The 21,481-nt window shown below is 41.6% G+C and overlaps 1 protein-coding gene across 1 annotated transcript; it reads right to left on the bottom strand.

Moving 5' to 3' along the window:
• Positions 1–7,876: 7,876 nt before the first annotated feature.
• C11H2orf78 (chromosome 11 C2orf78 homolog) lies at positions 7,877–15,399 on the bottom strand. The gene is made up of 3 exons (XM_086328388.1): positions 15,300–15,399; positions 11,233–11,991; positions 7,877–9,951 (listed from the first exon to the last, which is right to left on the bottom strand). Exons 1-3 carry the CDS (start codon positions 15,397–15,399, stop codon positions 8,036–8,038), a joined length of 2,775 nt encoding a protein of 924 aa, XP_086184514.1. The 3' UTR covers positions 7,877–8,035.
• Positions 15,400–21,481: the final 6,082 nt, after the last annotated feature.

Raw genomic sequence — 21,481 nt, 5'->3', positions numbered from 1 at the left:
CTGAAAATTATAGGATCCCCAAATTTCAAATAATTGTGTCAAATGATGGAGCAGAACTTCAGAAAGATGGAGGCTGTGGTGTAGCTTTTGAATCTCATCAAACCCTCCCATCTGGGAAGCAGATCTGCCAGATTGGATGTAGTCAAACAGGAGATGGCAAGAGTGAACAAGGACATTTTAGGAATCAGTGAACTAAAATGGATGGGAATGGGTGAATTTAATTCAGATGACCAATATATCTACTACTGTGGGCAAGAATCCCTGAGAAGGAATGGAGTAGCCCTCATAGTGAAAAAAGAGTCTGAAATGCAGTACTTGGTTGCAATCTCAAAAATGACAGAATGATCTCATTTCACGAAGGCAAACCATTCAACATCACAATAATCCAAGTCTATGAAGACCTACAAGACCACCTGGAACTAACACCAAAAAAAAAATATGTCCTTTTCATCATAGGGGACTGGAATGCAAAAGTAGGAAGTCAAGAGATACCTGGAGTAACAGGTAAGTTTGGCCTTGGAGTACAAAATGAAGCAGGGCAAAGGCTAAAGTGTTTGGCCAAGAGAATGCACTGGTCATAGCAAATACCCTGTTCCAACAATACAAGAGATGACTCTACACATAGACATCACCAGATGGTCAATACTGAAATCAGATTGATTATATTTTTTGCAGCCTAAGATGGAGAAGCTCTATACAGTCAGCAAAACACAAGACCTGAAGCTCACTGTGGCTCAGGTCATGAACTCCTTATTGCAAAATTCAGGCTCAAATTGAAGAAAGTAGGGACCACACTAGGCCATTCAGGTATAACCTAAATCAAATCCCTTATGATTATACAGTGAGGGTCTTAAGTAGATTCAAGTGACTGGATCTGGTAGTCAGAGTGCGTGAGGAACTATGGATGGAAGTTTATAACATTGTATGGGAGATGATGACCAAAACGATCCCCAAGAAAAAGAAATTCAGGAAAGCAAAGTGGTGTCTCAAGAGGTCTTACGAATAGCTGAAAAAATAAAGAAGGAAAAAAATACAGAAATAATAAAGAGAAGGGAAAGGCAAAGGAGAAGGGGAAAGATATACCCATCTGAATGCAGAGTTCCAGAGAATATCAAAGAGAAATAAGAAAGCCCTCTTAAGTGAACAATGCAGAGAAATAGAGGAAAACAATAGAATGGGAAAGACTAGATATCTCTTTATGAAAATTGTAGATACCAAGGGAATATTTCATGCAAACATAAGCAAAAATAAAGGAGAAAAATGGCAAGGACCTTACAGAAGCAGAAGAGATTAAGAAGAGTGGCAAGAATACACAGAAGAACTATACAAAAAAGATCTTCCTGACCCAGATAATCACTAAAGGCAGTGCCAAAGAATGCTCAAACCACCGCACAATTGCACTCATTTCACACGCTAGTAATGCTCAAAAATTTCCAAGCCAGGTTTCAGCAATACGTGAACCGTGAACTTCCAGATGTTCAAGCTGGCTTTAGAAAAGGCAGAGGAACCAGAGATCAAATTTCCAACATCTGCTGGATCATGGAAAAAGCAAGAGAGTTCCAGAAAAACATCTATCTCTGCTTTATTGACTATGCCAAAGCCTTTGACTGTGTGGCTCACAATAAACTGTGGAAAAATTCTGAAAGAGATGGGAATACTAGACCACCTGACCTGCCTCTTGAGAAATCTGTATGCAGGTCAGGAAGAAACAGTTAGAACTGGACCATGGAACAACAGACTGGTTCCAAATAGGAAAAGGAGTATGTCAAGGCTGTCTATTGTCACCCTGCTTATTTAACTTATATGCAGAGTACATCATGAGAAACGCTGGGCTGGAAGAAGCATAAGCTGGAATCAAGACTACCAGGAAAAATATCAATAACCTCAGATATGCAGATGACACCACCCTTATGGCAGAAAGTGAAGAGGAACTAAAAAGCCTCTTGATGAAAGTGAAAGTGGAGAGTGAAAAAGTTGGCTTAAAGCTCAACATTCAGAAAACGAAGATCATGGCATCTGGTCCCATCACTTCATGGGAAATAGACGGGGAAACAGTGGAAACGGTGTCAGACTTTATTTTTTGGGGCTCCAAAATCACTGCAGATGGTGACTTGCAGCCAATTAAAAGACGCTTACTCCTTGGAAGAAAAGTTATGACCAACCTAGATAGCATATTGAAAAGCAGAGACATTACTTTGCCAATAAAGGTCCGTCTAGTCAAGGCTATGGTTTTTCCAGTGGTCATGTATGGATGTGAGAGTTGGACTGTGAAGAAGGCTGAGCGCCAAAGAACTGATGCTTTTGAACTGTGGTGTTGGAGGAGACTCTTGAGAGTCCCTTAGATTGCAAGGAGATCCAACCAGTCCATTCTGAAGGAGATCAGCCCTGGGATTTCTTTGGAAGGAATGATGCTAAAGCTGAAACTCCAGTACTTTGGCCACCTCATGTGAAGAGTTGACTCACTGAAAAGACTCTGATGCTGGGAGGGATTGGGGGCAGGAGGAGAAGGGGACGACAGAGGATGAGATGGCTGGATGGCATCACTGACTCGATGGACGTGAGTCTGAGTGAACTCCGGGAGTTGGTGATGGACAGAGAGGCCTGGCGTGCTGCAATTCATGGGGTCGCAAAGAGTTGGACATGACTGAGCGACTGAACTGAACTGAACTGAACTGTGGTCACTAACCTAAAGCCAGACATCCTGGAATGTGAAGTCAAGCAGGCCTTACAAAGCATTACTATAAACAAAGCTAGTGGAGGTGATGGAATTCCACTGAGCTATTTCAAATCCTAAAAGATGATGCTGTTAAAGCGCTGCATGCAATATGCCAGCAAATTTGGAAAACTCAGCAGTGGCCACAGGACTGGAAAAGGTCAGTTTTCATTCCAGTCCCAAAGAAAGGTAATGGCAAAGAATGTTCAAATTACCATATGAATGCACTCATTTCACATGCTAGCAAGGTTATGCTCAAAATCCTTCAAGCTAGGCTTCAGCAGCACGTGAACTGAGAATTTCCAGATGTACAAGATGGATTTAGAAAAGGCAGATGAACCAGAGATCAAATTGCCAACATCTGTCTGCTGGATCATAGAAAAAGCAAGGGAATTCCCAAAAAATACCTACTTCTGCTTCATTGACTACACTGAAGCCTTTGTGTGGATCACAACAAACTGTGGAATATTCTTAAAGAGATGGGAATACAAGACCACCTTACCTGCCTCCTGTATGCAGGATAAGAAGCAAGTTAGAATTGGACATGAAACAATGGACTGGTTCATAATTGGGAAAGGAGTACATAAAGGCTGCATATTGTCACTCTGCTTATTTAGATTCTATGCAGAGTACATCATGCAAAATGCTGGGCTGGATGATTCACAAGCTGGAATCAAGATTGCCAGGAGAAATATCAACAGCCTGAGACATGAAGCTGATACCACTTTAATGACAGAAAGTGAAGAACTAAAAAGCCTCTTGAAGAAGGTGAAAGAGGAGACTGAAAAAGCTAGCTTAAAATTCAACATTCAAAATCATGGCATCCAGTCCCATCACTTCTTGGCAAATAGATGGGGAAATAGTGGGAACAGTGTCAGATTTCATTTTCTTGGGCTCCACAATCACTGTGGATGGTGACTGCAGCCACGAAATTAAAAGACGCTTGCTCCTTGGAAGAAAAGCTATGACAAACCTAGACGGCATATTAAAAAGCAGAGACATCCCTTTGCCAGCAAAGGTCTGTATAAGTCAAAGCTATGGCTTCTCCACTAGCCACGGATGGATGTGAGAATTGGACCATCAGGAAGGTTGAGCACCGAAGACTTGATGCTTTCAAACTGTGGTGCTTGAGAAGACTCTTGAGAGTCCCTTGGACAGCAAGAAGATCAAACCAATCAATTTTAAAGGAAATCAACCCTGAATATTCATTGCAAGGACTGGTGCTGAAGCTGAAGCTCCAATACCTTGGCCACCTTATGCAGAGAGCTGACTCATTGGAAAAGACCCTGATGCTGAGAAAGATTGAAGGCAAGAGGAGAAGGGGGTGACAGAGGATAAGATGGTTGAATGACATCACTGACTCAATGGACATGAGTTTGAGCAAACTCCAGGAGATAGTGAAGGACAGGGAAGCCTGGAGTGCTGCAGTTCAGGGGTCACAAAGAATCGGACATGACCTAGTGAGTGAGCAGCAACAACAAAACCTTCTCATGGAAATAGAGCAGCCAAAACCACATGCCCATGGGTAGCAGTTATTGGGAAACTAGAAACCCCCTCAGTCTCTGGTAAGACTGAGTCTTTCACAAAAATTACCAGGCTGTGGTGAAAGGAGAACAAAAATAAACCAGGTTCCTGCTGATGGGCAAGAAGCCAAAATAAAGAAGAATATTGGGTATCAGGGCAGTGTGATTAGGCCCACAGATACTATGTCTTCTGATAGTAGTTATGAATAGAAACCAAATAATAATTGCTAATAACATGTAGGTGACCAACCCTTGAGAGCTAAGGCAGAGAGAAGGAAGGATGCCATTACACCTTGTCTCTGGTTCACTGAGTTTCCTGGGGCTGGTGTGTGATCATCTTGGGTAAAATCATTTAACTAAATCATTTTTGCTAAGCTTTCATGGAGTCCTTCTCTGAATGGTATCTAATGATAAAGCCCACTGGTTTATGCCTCCTGCAGAAGTTATTGTTATTCCAGAAATGAATAGGTGAAATATTGATGGAACTGCCATGAAGAACCTATTTCCAGGTGGCCTCACATCTCCCTTTCAAAGTGTTTTAAAACTGGTTTCACCTAAAAGCAAATAGCAGAAATGAATTGGGATTAAATCCCATACAAAAGCAGTGTAAGGAAACAGAACAAGGAGCAGAATGTCATCTCTTCAGACAGTAAAAGCAAGTTGGAAAAGACAGGCCCACAAAACAGATCAAAAGCGTAGCCTATCATTTCAAAATGGGTGAAAAGACAGTAGGAAAAATGATGCAAAAAATGAAAGAACATGGATCAAAAGGGAATGGGAAGTTACTATTTAATGGTTACAAGTTTCTGTTGAGGATGGTGAAAAAGTTCTGGAAATATTAAATGCTGATAAATGCCACCCGCGGGTATTTGGTGGCTCTATTTCCATGAAAGGGTTTGGGGAGATTCAAAAACTATTCTGCTGGGCCCATCTTTCTGAGGTCCTGCTCAATGTTTTGATATAATTATTTTGAATTTGGATAGTGGTGATGGTTACACAACATCCTGAATGCATGTAATGTCATTGAATTGTATACTTAAAAATGGTTGAAATAATCAATTTTATGTATGTTTTACCATAATAAAAGATGAAAAAGCAGTATAAGTTAGAATTAGGTAAGATAACAGAATTTAGGACAGAATTCAAAATAAAAGAAATAAATTCATAAATGAAGTGTTTAAAATAATACAACATAATGTCTTAATAGAAACAGGAAAAGGAGAAAAATTTTATAATTTGATTTATTTATTGTTGCTGCGCGAGCTATTCTTTGGTTGTGGTAAGCAGGGTCTAACTTTTTGTTGCAGGGTGCAGGCTTCTCACTGTGGCGGCTTCTCTTGTTGTGGAGTACGGGCTCAATAGTTATGGCACATGGGCTTAGCTGCTTCATAGCATGAGGGATCCTCCTGGACCAAGGATTGAACCCATGTCTCCTGCATTGGCAGGCATATTCTTTACCCCTGAGTCACCAAGAAACCCAAAAAAGAAAATTTTTAAAAATAAGATGCAAAGAATTCTAGAGAAATGGGAAATATAAAAAAATGATAGGCAAAAAAAAGAGGACAATCTATAAAGAGTAATATAAATATGTAGAAGAATCTATTTTACCATAAAGGTGACATCTCAAATCTGTGAGACAGGTTAGTCAATAAATTGTGATATACACATGTTGGGGTATAAATATTTCTCTGGAAGCAAATCTCTGAGGAGGGAATGTGTGGCTGCAGAACTTAGGGAATAGGGTGAATTTCTGTTGAATATGCTTGCGTACCTTTTCAAACGTTTTGTCCTGTGAAGTTTGCCTGAGTTCTAACCCCAGCTCCCCCAGTTGCTAGCTCTTAATCTTGGGCAAATTCTTCCCACTCTCCAAACCTCTGTGTCTGTAAAATAGGGTCAGTAACTTAGCCTGGTGCTGCCTGGCACAAGATAAACTCTCGATAAATGGAAATACTTAGTGGAAACCACCCAAATGTTCACCGATGGATGAAAGGATTTTTATATTGGATTACACAGTCATAAAAAGGAATGACGCACTAACACAAGCTTCAACATGGATGAACTTGAAAACATTACGCTGAGAGAAGCCAGACACACTGGTCACGCTTACATTATTCCATATACATGCAGGGTCCAGAAAAGGGCAAAACCATAGAGACACAAAGTAAATTGATGATTGCAGGGGCTGAAGGAGGAGGGGATGAGGAGGGCCTGCTGAAGGTCATGGGGGTTTCTTTTGGGGGTGATGAAAATGTGATGGGTTAGATACTGGTGATGATTGCATGCATAGGCTCGTGAATGTTCTAAATGGCACTGAAGTTGGAGTTTCAAAAGGCGAATTTTAAGATATGTGAATCATATCTCAATAAAATAATTTACAAACGAAAACTGCCAATTTTCCTATAGTCACTATCCTCTGTTTCCATCTCTCCCTCCTTTTCAGGCCCACTCTCTGCCACTGCCCCCAGCCCCTGGCCCGCATTAACCCCAGCCCCGACTCTGCCACCCCCCACCCCCGCCCACTACTCATCCCCAACCCTTGCCACCCCTACCACCCCAGCCACCGCACCTCCTCATCTTCACTCCCTTGAGCTGCCTCCCAAGGAGGCTCTGGACTGCAGGATACCTGCAACCTGTGCTGCGGAAGCAGCCACCTACTGCGCAAGCAGCCACCTACTGCGCATGTGCCTACCGCTCTCACCCTTGAAAATGGACACTTGCGGAGGATTTTTCTCGTGCGCTTCAGTTGATGGTGATGTTTTGATGGTGTTATTTAGAGAAGGCAGCACGCGCACGGGTCAATGGAGGAAGCCCCTCAAGTTAACGTTTCGGCCCCTGCAGAAGTTTGATCTCTTCCGCCAGAAACCTTCGGATGCTGTGCTCTAAAAGCCAGGTTGGCGGCCTACCGGAACTTGCAAATACTGAGGACTTTGCGGGGCCTTTGGGCCTCAGATTGAGGCCTTGTACCTCCGCATGCGATGTGACCTCAGCCTATTGCTGAAGCTCACTGAATGCAGAGGCAGAGGAATACTGGCCCTGCCTGTTGTTACCAGGGTTCACTCAACAGTGTATTGCTGCCCTGGTGCCTAGGTGTTGAGTAAATGGTGCTTTCTATCCGAGGCCCTGTTCCTGAGCCTCCTGCTGCAGCAGTTCACTTGGCCCTCGCCCTCTTGTCAGCTGCCAAGATAACACTGAGCCCTTGCCACTCACCTGGTAGACTTCCCAGTTCCCCTCTGTCATCACACTTAGGTAACTCAGACCTTTCGGAGGGGTGTCCTGAACCTCTTGAAATACATATCTGGTGGTGGTGAGACATAAGGCCAATCTCAAAGAGACACTTTTTCTGTTTCTCCTTGTCAAACTAGACTCATCTTCTGTCATCTTCAACTCTACTCATATTGTTCTTTCAACCCTAACCTCACCATAACCTCATTTTACTTCTACCATTTCCCCCACTCCTGCTTCCTTTTATAAATCCATAAAATCTCTTGGCCTTCCTAGCCCTGGGCCAAGTTCCTTCCTCTTTCCTCAGGTTTTACACCTTTTCCCTCCTTCTCTCATCCAACATTCAGTCCTTCCTTTCTTGTGCAGACTTTGATTCCTGCCCCAACCAAAAAAAAAAAAAGGCACAATTAACATCATCTCAAATTCAAAAGTCTTCTTTATTATTTGCCTATTAACTCTATTATATTTGTTCAGTTTTAAGTTTTAAAATATATCAGAATAAATAGAGAAATTTATATCTATCTATCTATGGAAAAACAACTGGTACCCCAGGTGGCACCAACAATCCTAGCAGCTCTCACATGACATACCCATAGTATCGAGCAATTTCCATCTCTTTTTCCCTCTCAATGAAATATTGCACTTTCCCCAAAGAGGTATATTTAGCAGCATTCTCACGCTCTAGTTGAGCCTTCCTCTTCATGGCCTCCCGCTCTGGCCGCTGCTCTTTTGTGATGGGCTTTGACATTACTGGCTCAGGAACATTGGGTTTCCTCCAAGGAATTGGTTGGAAGCAGAAGTCTTGGAGTAGAAACTGGGTTTGAGGCTTGGGTGGGGACTGGTGCTTGGTCACAGCAGGGGGAACAGACTCCCGCTGGAGAGAAGTGCAGGATGAAGTTCTGTAGGGCACAGGCCGAGGAGCAGCAGACTGAGGGACGCTAGGCCGGGTAGGTTTGGTCAAACCCGGTCGGGTTGGATTGGTCACAGTTGTCTGAGCTGGTTTGGCAGGACCTGGCAAAGATGCAGGAGCTGGCCGGGATGCATTGACTGCAGCAGGTTGAGCTGAGTTAGTAGAACCAGGCCAGGCAGGATAAGCCACAGTAGGCCGATACGAGGCCAGAGACTGTGGCCTCCGAGGAACAGGTCGAGCCTGAGGCTTGTCCAGGGTAGGAAAAGGCAAAGGTACTAACTTGACCTTCCCAGGAGGAGGCAGCTCGTACTGCGATGGAGATAGACACTCTTTTTCAGCACTGTCGTCTGGTTTCTGGGCTTTGACTGGAGTTTTCTCAGGACCTTTACCCTCACATGGGGTATTGAGCCATGACTTGATAGCAGGGGATGGCTGGGGGTCTTTAGGGTTGCTTGAATTTCCCAGGACCCGAGAGGAATTGAGTCCAGTTTTCTGATCGCTCTTCTTCCCCAGTGCGTGAAACACCTGCACAGACTCCAGCATGTGCATGCCTAGGCAGCTCCGAGGCTTTTTAAAGTTCTCTTGGCTAAAGTCAGGTTGGTTTTTCTTTCGCTTCATCTTGGGAACGCTTGGCTTTTCCTCTGCCTTGATTTTGTTCCCTGATGGCTTATTCTCTTCCGCCTTCTTGTTTTCTCTGGTTCTCTTGGTCTTTTCTTGCCCATGGCTCTTAGTTTTGTTGGTTCTGCTGGTTGCCGCGTTCTGAGTTTTGCTGTTCGGCTGTTTGGCTGTGTTCACGGGAGCCTTGTCACTGACTGCAGCATTGCATATAATCACTTCTCCCCCGAACGGGCACTCTGGGTCCTTTGGCTGGATTTTGGCCTTGGGAGCATCACTGACAGACTCAGAGGCTTTATGTTTGTTCTTCCTGGGTTGATCAGAGGGCGCCTTTATGACATTTGGCTTTTCCTGCACCTGATTCACCTTAACAATGCTGGTATCTTTGGCTGTGATCAGTTTTGGAGCTTCGGCTTGATCAAGGTCTTTCAAAGAATGAAAGAACTGGGGAAGGTGAATATCCTCCACCAGTGTAGCAATGTCTGCAAAGCCACTGCTAGATTCAAACCCATTTTCAAGTGTCCCCAAGTCCTCAAAACTCAAGCTATTCTTTCCCAGATTCACATTTTCAGAAACAAGTTGCTCCTCTTGGCTGAGGGGATCAATGCTGGCCAGGAGCTCGTGAATATCAGAGATTTCTAAAGGGACTAGTGGAGGATCTTGGTTTTCTATTGGGATCTGGTAAGCATCATCCAGAGGCTTTGAAAACTTAGTTTTCATATCATCCAAATTCTTATTCTCTGTTTGTTCCTGGCTTGGAGCTGGAGGCAGTGCCAGGAGATTACTGGCACTCTGGACTGGAGCTATCCTTGAAACGTCCCCAAGTTCAAGTGGTGGATTACTCTCAAGTATCTGGATATTTCTGCTAATGCAGGACCTGGGGAATTCTGAAGTTTCTGACAGACAAAATGTCTGGCTTGGAGGTTGCGATCCCAGGGAATTTTCCATCCTCAGGGAAGTCTCCATCACTACAGAGGAATCAAGGAAGAAGTCAGTCCCTGGTGAGTGAGATGCTCCCTCCACCCTCAGACACCAGCACAGTAATCATGTACCTTTCAGTGCTGGGCAAGGCATTTCTACTACCTAGTCTTAAGGGCGGTGGACACTGTCTTATGCTAGGAGCTAAGAGGTGACTGTTCTAATTCTTACTGGTGATCATTTGATGTCACTGATTTTTGGCTTTCTTTGTATTCCATAGGGATCTTATAAGCCAAATTAAAATGAGTCATATTTTTAAAATATAACATGTCTTACAAAGCCTAGGATTCTTGTGTAGAGTCCTTTCAATTCTCCCCGCTTTCCTGAGAGACTAAACACACTTCACACCATGAACTATGAGAGGGAGTAGAGCTCTTCCTGATAAAATATATAAACAAAGAATCTGCAGCCTGCCTGCTCCGGACAGGATCTCAGACCACAGGGTCTTAAATCTTGGTGTAAAGTAAGTAAATGAGGGACAGTTAAACTGGCACTATCATAATAAGAGTTCTGAAACACCTCCCAAGAAAACTACAGCAATAGATCAGGGAAGGGAGTGACACAGCGTGGTAGTACAGGGGGGACTGATCAACTAGAGCAGTGGAAAACGTGGTACCTTTTGGTACGCACTTGTGGTGTTGGAGAAGACTCTTGAGAGTCCCTTGAACTGCAAAGATCCAACCAGTCCATCCTAAAGGAAATCAATCCTGAATATTCATTGGAAGGACTAATGTTGAAGCAGAAACTCCAATACTTTGGCCACCTGATGCAAAGAGCTGACCCATTTGAAAAGAGAGCATCTTTCCTGATGCTGGGAAAGACTGAAGGTGGGAGGAGAAGGGGACGACAGAGGATGAGATGGTTGGATGGCATCAGCGACTCAATGGGTGTGAGTTTGATGACCTCTGCCCAACCAGAAATGGTCATGGTACTAAAGGAGATTCAGCCCACAAATATCCTCCAGGAGCTGGTGATGCACAGGGAGGCCTGGTGTGCTGCAGTCCATGGTGTCACAGAGAGTCGGACACGACTGAGCGACTGAACTGCGCTGTGGTTCTCTTACATGTAGCATAAATGACCTTCACAGTGCGCAGCCTTCCACCTGCATCAGGTGTTCTCACATACAGTCTAAAAACAGAGAGCACCGAGCAAAGGTCGTGGTTATTCAAGTCCCAGGATCTAAATTCTGTCTATACGCCACTTCCCAGCTGTAGATTTGACCCCATTTTTTGAATGCCGAGCTCATTCTACTTTCTTGCTGTTGTACTCACCTTGAAAACCTGTGTCTGTGATGGGCTGAGCAGACACAGAGTAGTAGACTCCAGAGGTAGAAGCTGGTGGTAGGATATTTGTGGGCTGAATCTCCTTTAGTACCATGACCATTTCTGGCTGGGCAGAGGTCCTGCTTCCTGTATACGACACAGAGCCATAGGACTGCAGGCGGGGGCCGAGTTCTTCAGATAGTAAAGGCCCCAGTGTGCCTTGGTGATAGTAATATACCTGGCTTCCTCCCTGGTGGGGAAGTGACAGGCTGTGTCCCTGATTTGGAATCTGAGATGGTGTTCCCTGAACAAGGCTGGCAGAAAGAGATGGATATAAAGGGACCATGCTATTGATGTCTGATGTTTTGTCATACTGGGCTGCCATAGACATGGAGGAAACAGCTGTGTCTTGGTCAATGACTGTCACAGTGAAGTCTCCAAGTGAAGAAGACTTCCTTTCAGTGCTTCCTGTGATGTTCCACTCAAAAACACCTGGATAGGAAGCAGCTGAGGTGGAGAGCTGGCTCTGGCCAGTGACTCCAGATAACATAGTTGTGCTGGAATGTTGGTAAAGGCAGGCACTACTCATGAGTGGCTGGAAAGAGGTGTCGGAGCCCGCTGGCAATAGCCATGCTGAACTGAGGGCTGGAGCAGAGACCCTGGAGAAGGTGCGGACACTTTCTGTGAGGGAAGCTGCGTTGCTCACCGCAGGAAGAGACAGCTGCAGAGAATTCTGGGTTCCAAGTGCAGATGGATTTTGGAAATTTTCTGTAAGAACAAGAGGGTAAGAAAAAGATGAGTGAGGTTGATAAATTTCCACTGTGTTTGAGGAACACCATTATCTTAAGGTTCTTGCTATCTGCTGCTGCTGCTGCTAAGTTGCTTCAGTCGTGTCCGACTCTGTGCGACCCCATAGACGGCAGCCCACCAGGCTCCCCCGTCCCTGGGGTTCTCCAGGCAAGAACACTGGAGTGGGTTGCCACTGCCTTCTCCAATGCATGAAAGTGAAAAGTGAAAGGGAAGTTGCTCAGTCGTGTCTGGTTCTTGCTATCAGACGCCTCTAATATCAATACTTCCTGAGAAACCAAAAATCAGGCAGTTATGACGGCTGTAAGGGTTGGAGCAGTTTGACACTTCCTTATGTTGACTACCTGTGCCCCTGTCTTGGACATACATTGTGCAGAAGACCCAAGTGATGTGATTCAGACATTGTTCTCCAGGCAGGAAATATTCTTCTTCCTGCCCTATCTTTCCCTTAAGCCTGCACTAGTATTGACTTGCATGCTGTTTCCTAGAATTGAAGCATTTTAGAACTAGGAGGTCCTTAGAGAACTTCTGTTCTCATAATTTCATTTCATGAGGAAGGAAACTGAGGCTAAGAGAGTTCAGATTGACTTGTTCAAGTTCTCTCATTATATTAGTATCATTATCAGGTTTCAGAATCTAAGTATCCTGACTTTCTTGCCAGGATGCCGATCTGAGCATGATACGGCCAGAAACCAGGAGAAATTCAACTTATAATGTAGGCATTTTTTTGTCCATTTGAAAACAGTATAGCTATTACTATTGTAATCTTTAGTGTCTCACTTTACTTGCACATTTCCCTCACTGTTACCTAGAGTCCAGTGATAAATTTAAAGGGTCATCTTTACCCTCTTCAAGCCTGACTTCTCATCCCACCTCAAAATGATTATCTGAAAGTGAATTTCTGAAATGCCTTTTGAATGAAAAAAGCTATTTAACTCTCTGAGTTTCAGACTACTTATCTATAGAGTGGTTATCACAACAAAAATAATAATAGCAGTAATAAGTAAATACGAATAATTAATATATTACATAATAAATAATACATGAATAAATGATATATTACATATGATTTATATGGAGGAAGATTTAATAAATTCTAGAAAGACATAGAAAAATGATGAAAAGCGAATTATTTTATACATTATATATATAGTTAATGTATATATACATGTATAATATAGATATGAAAACTTCAGCATGTGGCAAGTGTTAAAGCATAGTAAGTTTCATGATAAATGAAGTTCTGTATCATATATACAATATTACGAGTGAATATTGCTCACTTTATCTTGGTTAATACTATTAATGAAAAGACACAATAGAAGGTGATTTTAAATTAATTCCTGCTGCTGCTGCTAAGTCACTTGTCATGTCCGACTCTGTGCGACCCCATGGACTGCAGCCTACCAGCCTCCTCTGTCCATGGGATTTTCCAGGCAAGAGTACTGGAGTGGGGTGCCATTGCCTTCTCTGAAATGAATTCCTAGCCAATACATACCGACAGAGAAGATGTATCTGTAAAACATGCATAGCAAGCAACAGAATGCAATAAATGTGATTGTATAGGTAGCCCAATATATGTAGACAATTATTTCAGTAAAAAAAAGGCACAAAGTAGACAGCCAAATAATGTATAAAAGAATTTCATTATTGGGCTCATTCATATTTTTATGCAGCAAGTAACAGGTACTAAGTCTAGTAAAAATATATATTTCAATGAATGTAACTATGTCACAAGCAGAAAGGAAAACTTAAAAAGTATCAAGATGGTTTTCATATTTATCCTAGAACTTAGATTATAATCATCTTCAACATCCAGAAGGATGATATTCCAAAACCTGAGAGAACCATCTTCACTACAATCCAGTTTAAAAAGATTTTTAAATGTAGGAAAATCCAAAGGACTCCACAACAATATTTTAGATAAATGCAGATTTTTTTTCCTAGCAGCACTGTGCAGTCTGGCAGTGAAATCACCAAGTCCTAACTACACTGGACAACCAAGGAATTCCCTATATGTGGAATTAGAGATACAGGGTTTGCCTTTTTATTTTCCTTCCTAGGTAGCTAAGCTCTAAAAATGGATGATGGCTGTTGGTCAATGTGCTCTCTGTGTTAGGAAGGAAATAATTGTAAAGATGAAAAGCAACCTTGACTTAGAACCTACTATCACACAAAAGAATGAGTCTTTCTGATTTAAGTTAAAAATATCATTTTAAAATGTTATTTTTAATTGGTAAAATGTCTAATAGTTTCAAAGTCAGAATGAATGAATCAGCCCCCTGATTTTCATCACTTTTGTTTCTTGTTTATAGGAACTATCATTTCTAAAACATATTTCTAAAATATTTATATTCAAAATTGTCAAGTGCCATCTGTGTTGAGAGAGGCAATAAAAGAAAAACACCGAGTATGACTTTTCTGATAAGCTGTTTTTCCTGGTGATACCTTATTCTGGCCTTACTTTCCTTCCGAGTCTATTAACAGAAGCATTTGTGAAAATCAACTGTATTTTGCCCTGCTCTAAGCAGATTGTTCTCTGTGCTCTTTCTGCTTTAATTTAAAATCTCTGGATCCTGTCAGCATTCCATCCCAAACTACCTTTTTCCTGAGAACTCCTCCTTGCTCTCTCTCCTCATTCTTGTATTTTCTCCATCCTCTTGGTTCCCATCGGCCTCTGCTGATGAGGACAGTCCTAAACTTCCTTGTGTTTGACTACACGCCTCCCGTTAGCCCAGAGTTCTCCATCCCCTCTCCCTGTTTTCTCTTTTCAACTCATTTAGGTAGAAAACTCCAAAAACAAGTGAATATTACTTTTTGAGCAGCACTAAATTTAAAATACTAAAACTGAAATATTAACTGAGGGTGACCATTATGGGTGAGACAACTCAGTAAATATTGCTAATTTTCTACACCACCTGGTTTTTCTCTGTTTCTGTTGAAACACTCTTGAGAAGTCTCTGATTTCATGTTCTACATGGGTCCCCTTTGAGATTCAATATTGAAAAGAAAAGGACCAGAGAGATAGACCAATGTAGCATCCTAATGTAACATTAGATGTAACATTAGATGAGGAAAAAACAGACATTGTGAGACTTGTCCAAAGTGTCCAAAGTCACAGAGATAGTAAATGTCCAAGTCAAAACTGAAATTAGGTCTCCAGATTTCTAGTTCAATACTTTCCTTCATTATTCATTTTGAATCTACTACTAAATTTACGGGCAGAAAAAGAAATCTAATGAAAAACTTTACAAAGTTTCTTTCCATACCTGACATGGTCAGAGAAGTAGAGGAAAAACTAACTGTAGATACAAGGGAGGAGGAGATGATACGAGAGGATGTCTGGAATGACTGCAGCCAAGTGTACATGTGGCCAGTACAAAGGTCACTGGTCACTGGTCACTTGCGATGATCCAAATTTATTTACAGACAACTCCATGGAAACCCCAAGATTCTACCAGGTGGTAGTAGATTTGGTGGGAGAATGATGTCACAAAGCGGGCAGTTTAAAGGTATGATATAGCCAATAGGGAGGTCAGATCGCCAATAAGAAGACAGGATTGGATGCAGAAAAAAGGTGTAGGAAACACCTAAATGTTTGAGCTCCGGGGAGGCAAAATCCTCCAAGACAGATTTACTTCCCTCAAGCTCTTCCATGAAGGAAATCATTGCAACATTTCTTATAGATGCTCATTAATATAATTAACATAGTTACTTATATTCTACATAGCATTATATTTTATGTGTTATGCACTTACAGTTACGTATGTCTTGGTTAATTAATAACCTTAGAGAAGAAGGAAAGAGCCATCCAGTTTGAACTATTATAGTTGTTCTGAAGTCCTATCAGTCTATTAAATTAAGTGAACTTGCAGTAGCTTTTAAGGAGCAAAGGAAGGGATTAAGAAGCTCTTTTTGTAACTTCGTTAAAGAGTAGGGCGAAGTTGGTTGAATGCACCTTGTGGAGAATGATGTGGTCCAGTGGTCCAAGGCTCTTCTCTTTTAGTTTCGTCTCCTTGACTCCTCCTTTTCTTGGGCTTGGCCAGGTTGGACTTGCATTTCTCTTCTGCCCTCCATTTTTGTTGTTGTTGTTGTTCTAGGCATTGTTTCTGGGACAACTCTTGATCTTGAATTCTTACCGTCTTGCTTGTTACTTACTTCTTGTCAACTTCCAGCATCAGGAGTCTTCTTTTCAGTGCTTGATGCTTCACAAAATAGACTCTGCCCAATGGAAGCAAATACCAGAGAGCTAGGACACACAGCTGGTTGCAGACCTTTTCTCTTGCAGCCTTTGGTTGCAATTCTTTTGACCATGGTTTGCTACCTCTGGTTCCTTGGGCCACACAGGCATCCTGCCATCCAGCTCTTTTATATATGAGAGGCATTCTGGATACTGTCCCTTTTCCTTCCCACATTAAGTATATCCAGGGTGGCAGTTGCTGTAGCCTCCTCCCCCTTGCAAACAGCCACTCTAGAATCTTGGGCCTCTGGGATTCTCTCTTGCATGCTTGGGTGCAAGGCCAGACAAAATGAACAGGAGAATTAGAGATAGAAGAGGACATTTGTGGAAAATATGCTGGGGAGGGGGCTGGTGCTGGTAAGGTGAAAGGGCACAGGTTAAAAGAGAGTCATGTAGATTTTTCAATTTCTATGAGAAGCAAGTGGACACACTTTGACCTCACTTTGTATTAACAGAACCAACAATTTTAGATACAGATATATTTATGTAGCTAGATAGTGCAGCAACTGCCATGAAGTCTGTACACTAAAAAGAATAATCTTACATATATTTTTCATTTTATGTCATATTACCTTGTTTATATCATTCACTGATGTGTTTATAGAATACAGACTGTTTTTAAATGCTCTGGTTTTGCCTACAGAGCATTTCTTTCTTTGTCATATTTTGTAAGGAATCCAGCATTGTAAGGCATACTGCATGTTTATTTTGAAGCATCATGAACTAACTTGACCTGATGGATCTTGTGGAAAAACTTTAAAAAGCATCTGTGAAAAAGGCATTTTGTTGAGTTGCACTGTGCACCCAAGTGGAAGGAGCAGCTATCTGCTGTCAGCCTGACTTGGCCTGGAGTGCCTCTGCTTTCCCCCCCTGGTTAGTGCTTTTGTCACTAACCACTCTTGTGATTTTGATAATGTGAGTTATGGCTGAGTTGCTAATGACTTATATGTGGGGTAAACTGATTTGAAGGAGGGAATCTATGGTTCTATTCATTTTCCTTGGTAGTAAGCTTTCAGGGGTTCAAAGAGCAATCTATCTGGGGACTTTGCTAATACCAAGAAGGTTTCTCACAGATGGGATCTCTGAAGACACATATTTAATTTATATGCTTGTTTTCCCTATTATGAAATATATGGGGGATGATACTTAGCTGACAAGAAATTGTGAAAGATGTGGTGTACAGATGCGGCTTAGGCTTTTAAGTGCATATCAAGGTTTTTTCCCCCTAAACTTCATACTTCAGATGGCCTATTTCCATGATTCTAGTATGTGATGTGAGGCTAACAATATATACTAAATACCTGCAAGCCAAACAAGTCTCTCTTTCTCTATATTCCCATGGATATCAAGGGACTCATGACTACTGCAGGTTTGGGTGGATGGTGTGAGATAGAGGGAAATGCATTAAGACCAATTTTAGTAGCAATAAAGTGTTTACATATTAAAATGTTCAGTTCCAATATTCAATTCTACTTAGGGAAACTATGAGTTAGACTTCCTGATTCCACCAAACCTAAGTAACTTATTTGGTTTCCCTAGTTCCAATCATTTAACTTTAGCTTGCAATCTCAGCATCATCTTATCCTCTAAGAGAATCTTACATGTAGGAAGAAGAAATTAAAGAGTTCAACACTTTGGAAGATCAACCCTTCCCTGACCTTAGGTCTTATTTTTTTATTTTTAAAATTTATTTATTTTTAATTGGAATATGATTAATTTACAATGTTGTGATGGTTTCTGAAATACATCAACATGGGTCAGCCATAGCTATACATATGTCCCCTCCCTCTTGAACCTCCCTTCCACCTTCCATTCCATGTCACCCCTCTAGGTTGTCACACAGCACAGGGTCAAGCTCCCTGCATCTGGCTATCTATGTCACCTTTGGTAATGTACATGTTTCAATGCTATGCTCTTAATTCACCCCACCCTCTCCTTCACCCACTGTGTCCACAAGTCTGTTCTGTACATCTGAGCCTGTATTACTGCCCTACAAAGATGTTGATCAGTACTACTTTTCTAGATTCCATATGTATATGTTAGTACATGATAGTTGTTTTTCTCCTTCTGACTTACTTCACTTGTATAATAGGCACTAGGTTCATGCACCCCATGAGAACTGACAAATCATTCTTTTTTATGGTTGAGTAATATTCCATTATATAGATATACCACAACTTCATTATCCATTCATCTGTTGATGAACATCTAGGTTGCTTCCATGTCCTGGCTATTGTAAATAGTACTGCTAAGAACATTGGGGTACATGTGTCTTTTAGAATTGTGGTTTGCTCAAGGTATATTCCCAGTAGTGGGATTTCTGGGTCATATGATGGTTTTATTTCTGTTTTTTAAAGAAATCTCCTTACTGTTCTCCACAGTGGCTATATCAACTTACATTCCCACCAACAATGCAAGAGGGTTCCTTTTTCTCAACATCCTCTCCAGCATTTATTGTTTTTGACTTTTTGGTGATGTCAATTCTGACAGTAATAAGGTAATACTTCATTTTAGTTTTGATTTGCACTTATCTAATAATGAGCAATGTTGAGCATTTTTCATGTGTTTATTAGTGATCTGTATGTCCTCTTTAGAGACATGCATGTTTAGATCTTCTGCCCATTTTTTATTGGGCTATTTGTTTGTCTGATATTGAGCTGCCTGAGCTGTGTGTACATTTTGGAGATTAATCCTTTGTCAGTTGTTTCATTTGCAATTATTTTCTCCCATTCTAAGGTTTGTTTTTTAATCTTGCTTATGGTTTCCTTTGCTATGAAAAAACTTTTAGGTTTAATCAGGTCCCATTTGTTTATTTTTGTTTTTATTTCCATTACTCTAGGAGGTGGGTCATCGAGGATCTTGCTGTGATTTATGTCAAAGAGTATTCTACTTATGTTTTCCTCTAAGGGTTTTATAGTTTCTGGTCTTACATTTAAGTGTTTAATTCATTTTGAGTTTATCTTTGTGTATGGTGTTAGAAAGTGTTCTAATTTCACTCTTTTACATGTAGCTGTCCAGTTTTCCAGCAGCACTTATTGAAGAGACTATCTTTTTTTCCCATTGTATATTCATGCCTCCTTTGTCAAAGATAAGGTGCTCATAGGTGTGTGGGTTTACCTCTGGGCTTTCTGTCTTTTTCCACTGGTCTATATTTCTGTTTTTGTGCCAGTACCATACTGTCTTGGAGAAGGAAATGGCAACCCACTCCAGTCTTCTTGCCTGGAAAATTGCATGGATGGAGGAGCCTGGTAGGCCACAGTCCATGGGGTTGCAAAGAATTGGACACGACTGAGTGACTTCACTTTCACTTTCACCATACTGTCTTGAAGGCTGTAGCTTTTACCACTGTTATTTAGCATACTTTTGGAAGTCCTAGCCATGGCATCAGAGAAGATAAAAAATAAAAGGAACCCATATTGGAAAGAATTAAAACTGTTACTGTTTGCAGATGATGTGACACTATACATAGAAAGTCCTAAAGACACTATCAGAACTAGAGCTAGTCAGTGAATTTTGTAGAATTGCAGGACACAAAACAATACAGATATTACTTCCATTCCTATACACTAACATTGAAAAATCAGAAAGAGAAATTAAGATGTCAATCTCATTCACCATTACAACAAAAATAATAAAATATCTAGGAATAAACCTACCTAGGGAGACAAAAGTGTTGTATACACATAACTATATGACACTGATGAAAGAAATCAAAGATGACATAAACAGATGGAGAGATCTATTATGTTCCTGAACTGGAAGAATCAGTATTGTGAACATAACTATACTACCCAAAGCAATCTACAGATTCAATGCAATCCCTATCAAATTACCAATGGCATTTTTCACAAAACTAAAACAAAAAATTTCACAATTTGTATGGTAACACAAAAGACCCTGAATAATCAAAGAAATCTTGAGCAGAATGGAGCTAGAGAAATCACCCTTCCTGACTTCAGACTATACTACAAAGCTTTATTTTTATAGTTAGGGTGTTGTCTGGTCCCATAGACTCACTTCCTGCATTTTGAAACCATTAGGTTAACTGAGATGTCTTGGTGTAACATATCCAGTTCATCTACCCGCCAAGGCTCTTCTTCAGTTCAGTTCAGTTCAGTCACTCAGTTGTGTCTGACTCTTTGTGACCCCATGAACTGCAGCACACCAGGCCTCCCTGTCCATCACCAACTCCCAGAGTTCACCCAAACTCTTGTCCATCGAGTCGGTGATGCCATCCAGCCATCTCATCCTCTGTCATCCCCTTCTCCTGCCCCCAATCCCTCCCGGCATCAGAGTCTTTTCCAATGAGTTAACTCTTCACATGAGGTGGCCAAAGTATTGGAGTTTCAGCTTTAGCATCAGTCCTTCCAATGAACACCCAGGACTGATCTCCTTTAGAATGGATTGGTTGGATCTCCTTGCAGTCCAAGGGACTCTCAAGAGTCTTCTCCAACACCACAGTTCAAAAGCATCAATTCTTCGGTGCTCAGCTTTCTTCACAGTCCAACTTTCACATCTATACATTACCACTGGAAAAAACCATAGCCTTGACTAGACGGACCTTTGTTGGCAAAGTAATGTCTCTGCTTTTCAATATGCTATCTAGGTTGGTCATAACTTTCCTTCCAAGGAGCAAGCGTCTTTTAATTTCATGGCTGCAATCACCATCTGCAGTGATTTTGGAGCCCCCAAAAATAAAGTCTGACACTGTTTCCACTGTTTCCCCATCTATTTCCCATGAAGTGATGGGACCAGATGCCATGATCTTCGTTTTCTGAATGTTGAGCTTTAAGCCAACTTTTTCACTCTCCTCTTTCACTTAAATCAAGAGGCTTTTGAGTTCCTCTTCACTTTCTGCCATAAGGGTGGTGTCATCTGCATATCTGAGGTTATTGATATTTCTCCTGGCAATCTTAATTCCAGCTTGTGTTTCTTCCAGCCCAGCATTTCTCATGATGTACTCTGCATATAAGTTAAATAAGCAGGGTGACAATATACAGCCTTGATGTACTCCTTTTCCTATTTGGAACAAGTCTGTTGTTCTGTGTCCAGTTCTAACTGTTGCTTCCTGACCTGCATATAGGTTTCTCAAGAGGCAGGTCAGGTGGTCTGGTATTCCCATCTCTTTCAGAATTTTCCACAGTTTATTGTGATCCACACAGTCAAAGGCTTTGGCATAGTCAATAAAGCAGAAATAGATGTTTTTCTGGA

This window comes from Bos grunniens, chromosome 11 (genome assembly GCF_055505025.1).
Source record: "Bos grunniens cultivar Pamir isolate PY7600 chromosome 11, Bosgru_T2T1.0, whole genome shotgun sequence".
NCBI classification, from domain to species: Eukaryota; Metazoa; Chordata; class Mammalia; order Artiodactyla; family Bovidae; genus Bos; species Bos grunniens.
Note: the sequence above shows the minus strand (reverse complement) of the source record. Positions and strands in the feature narration are given on the sequence as shown.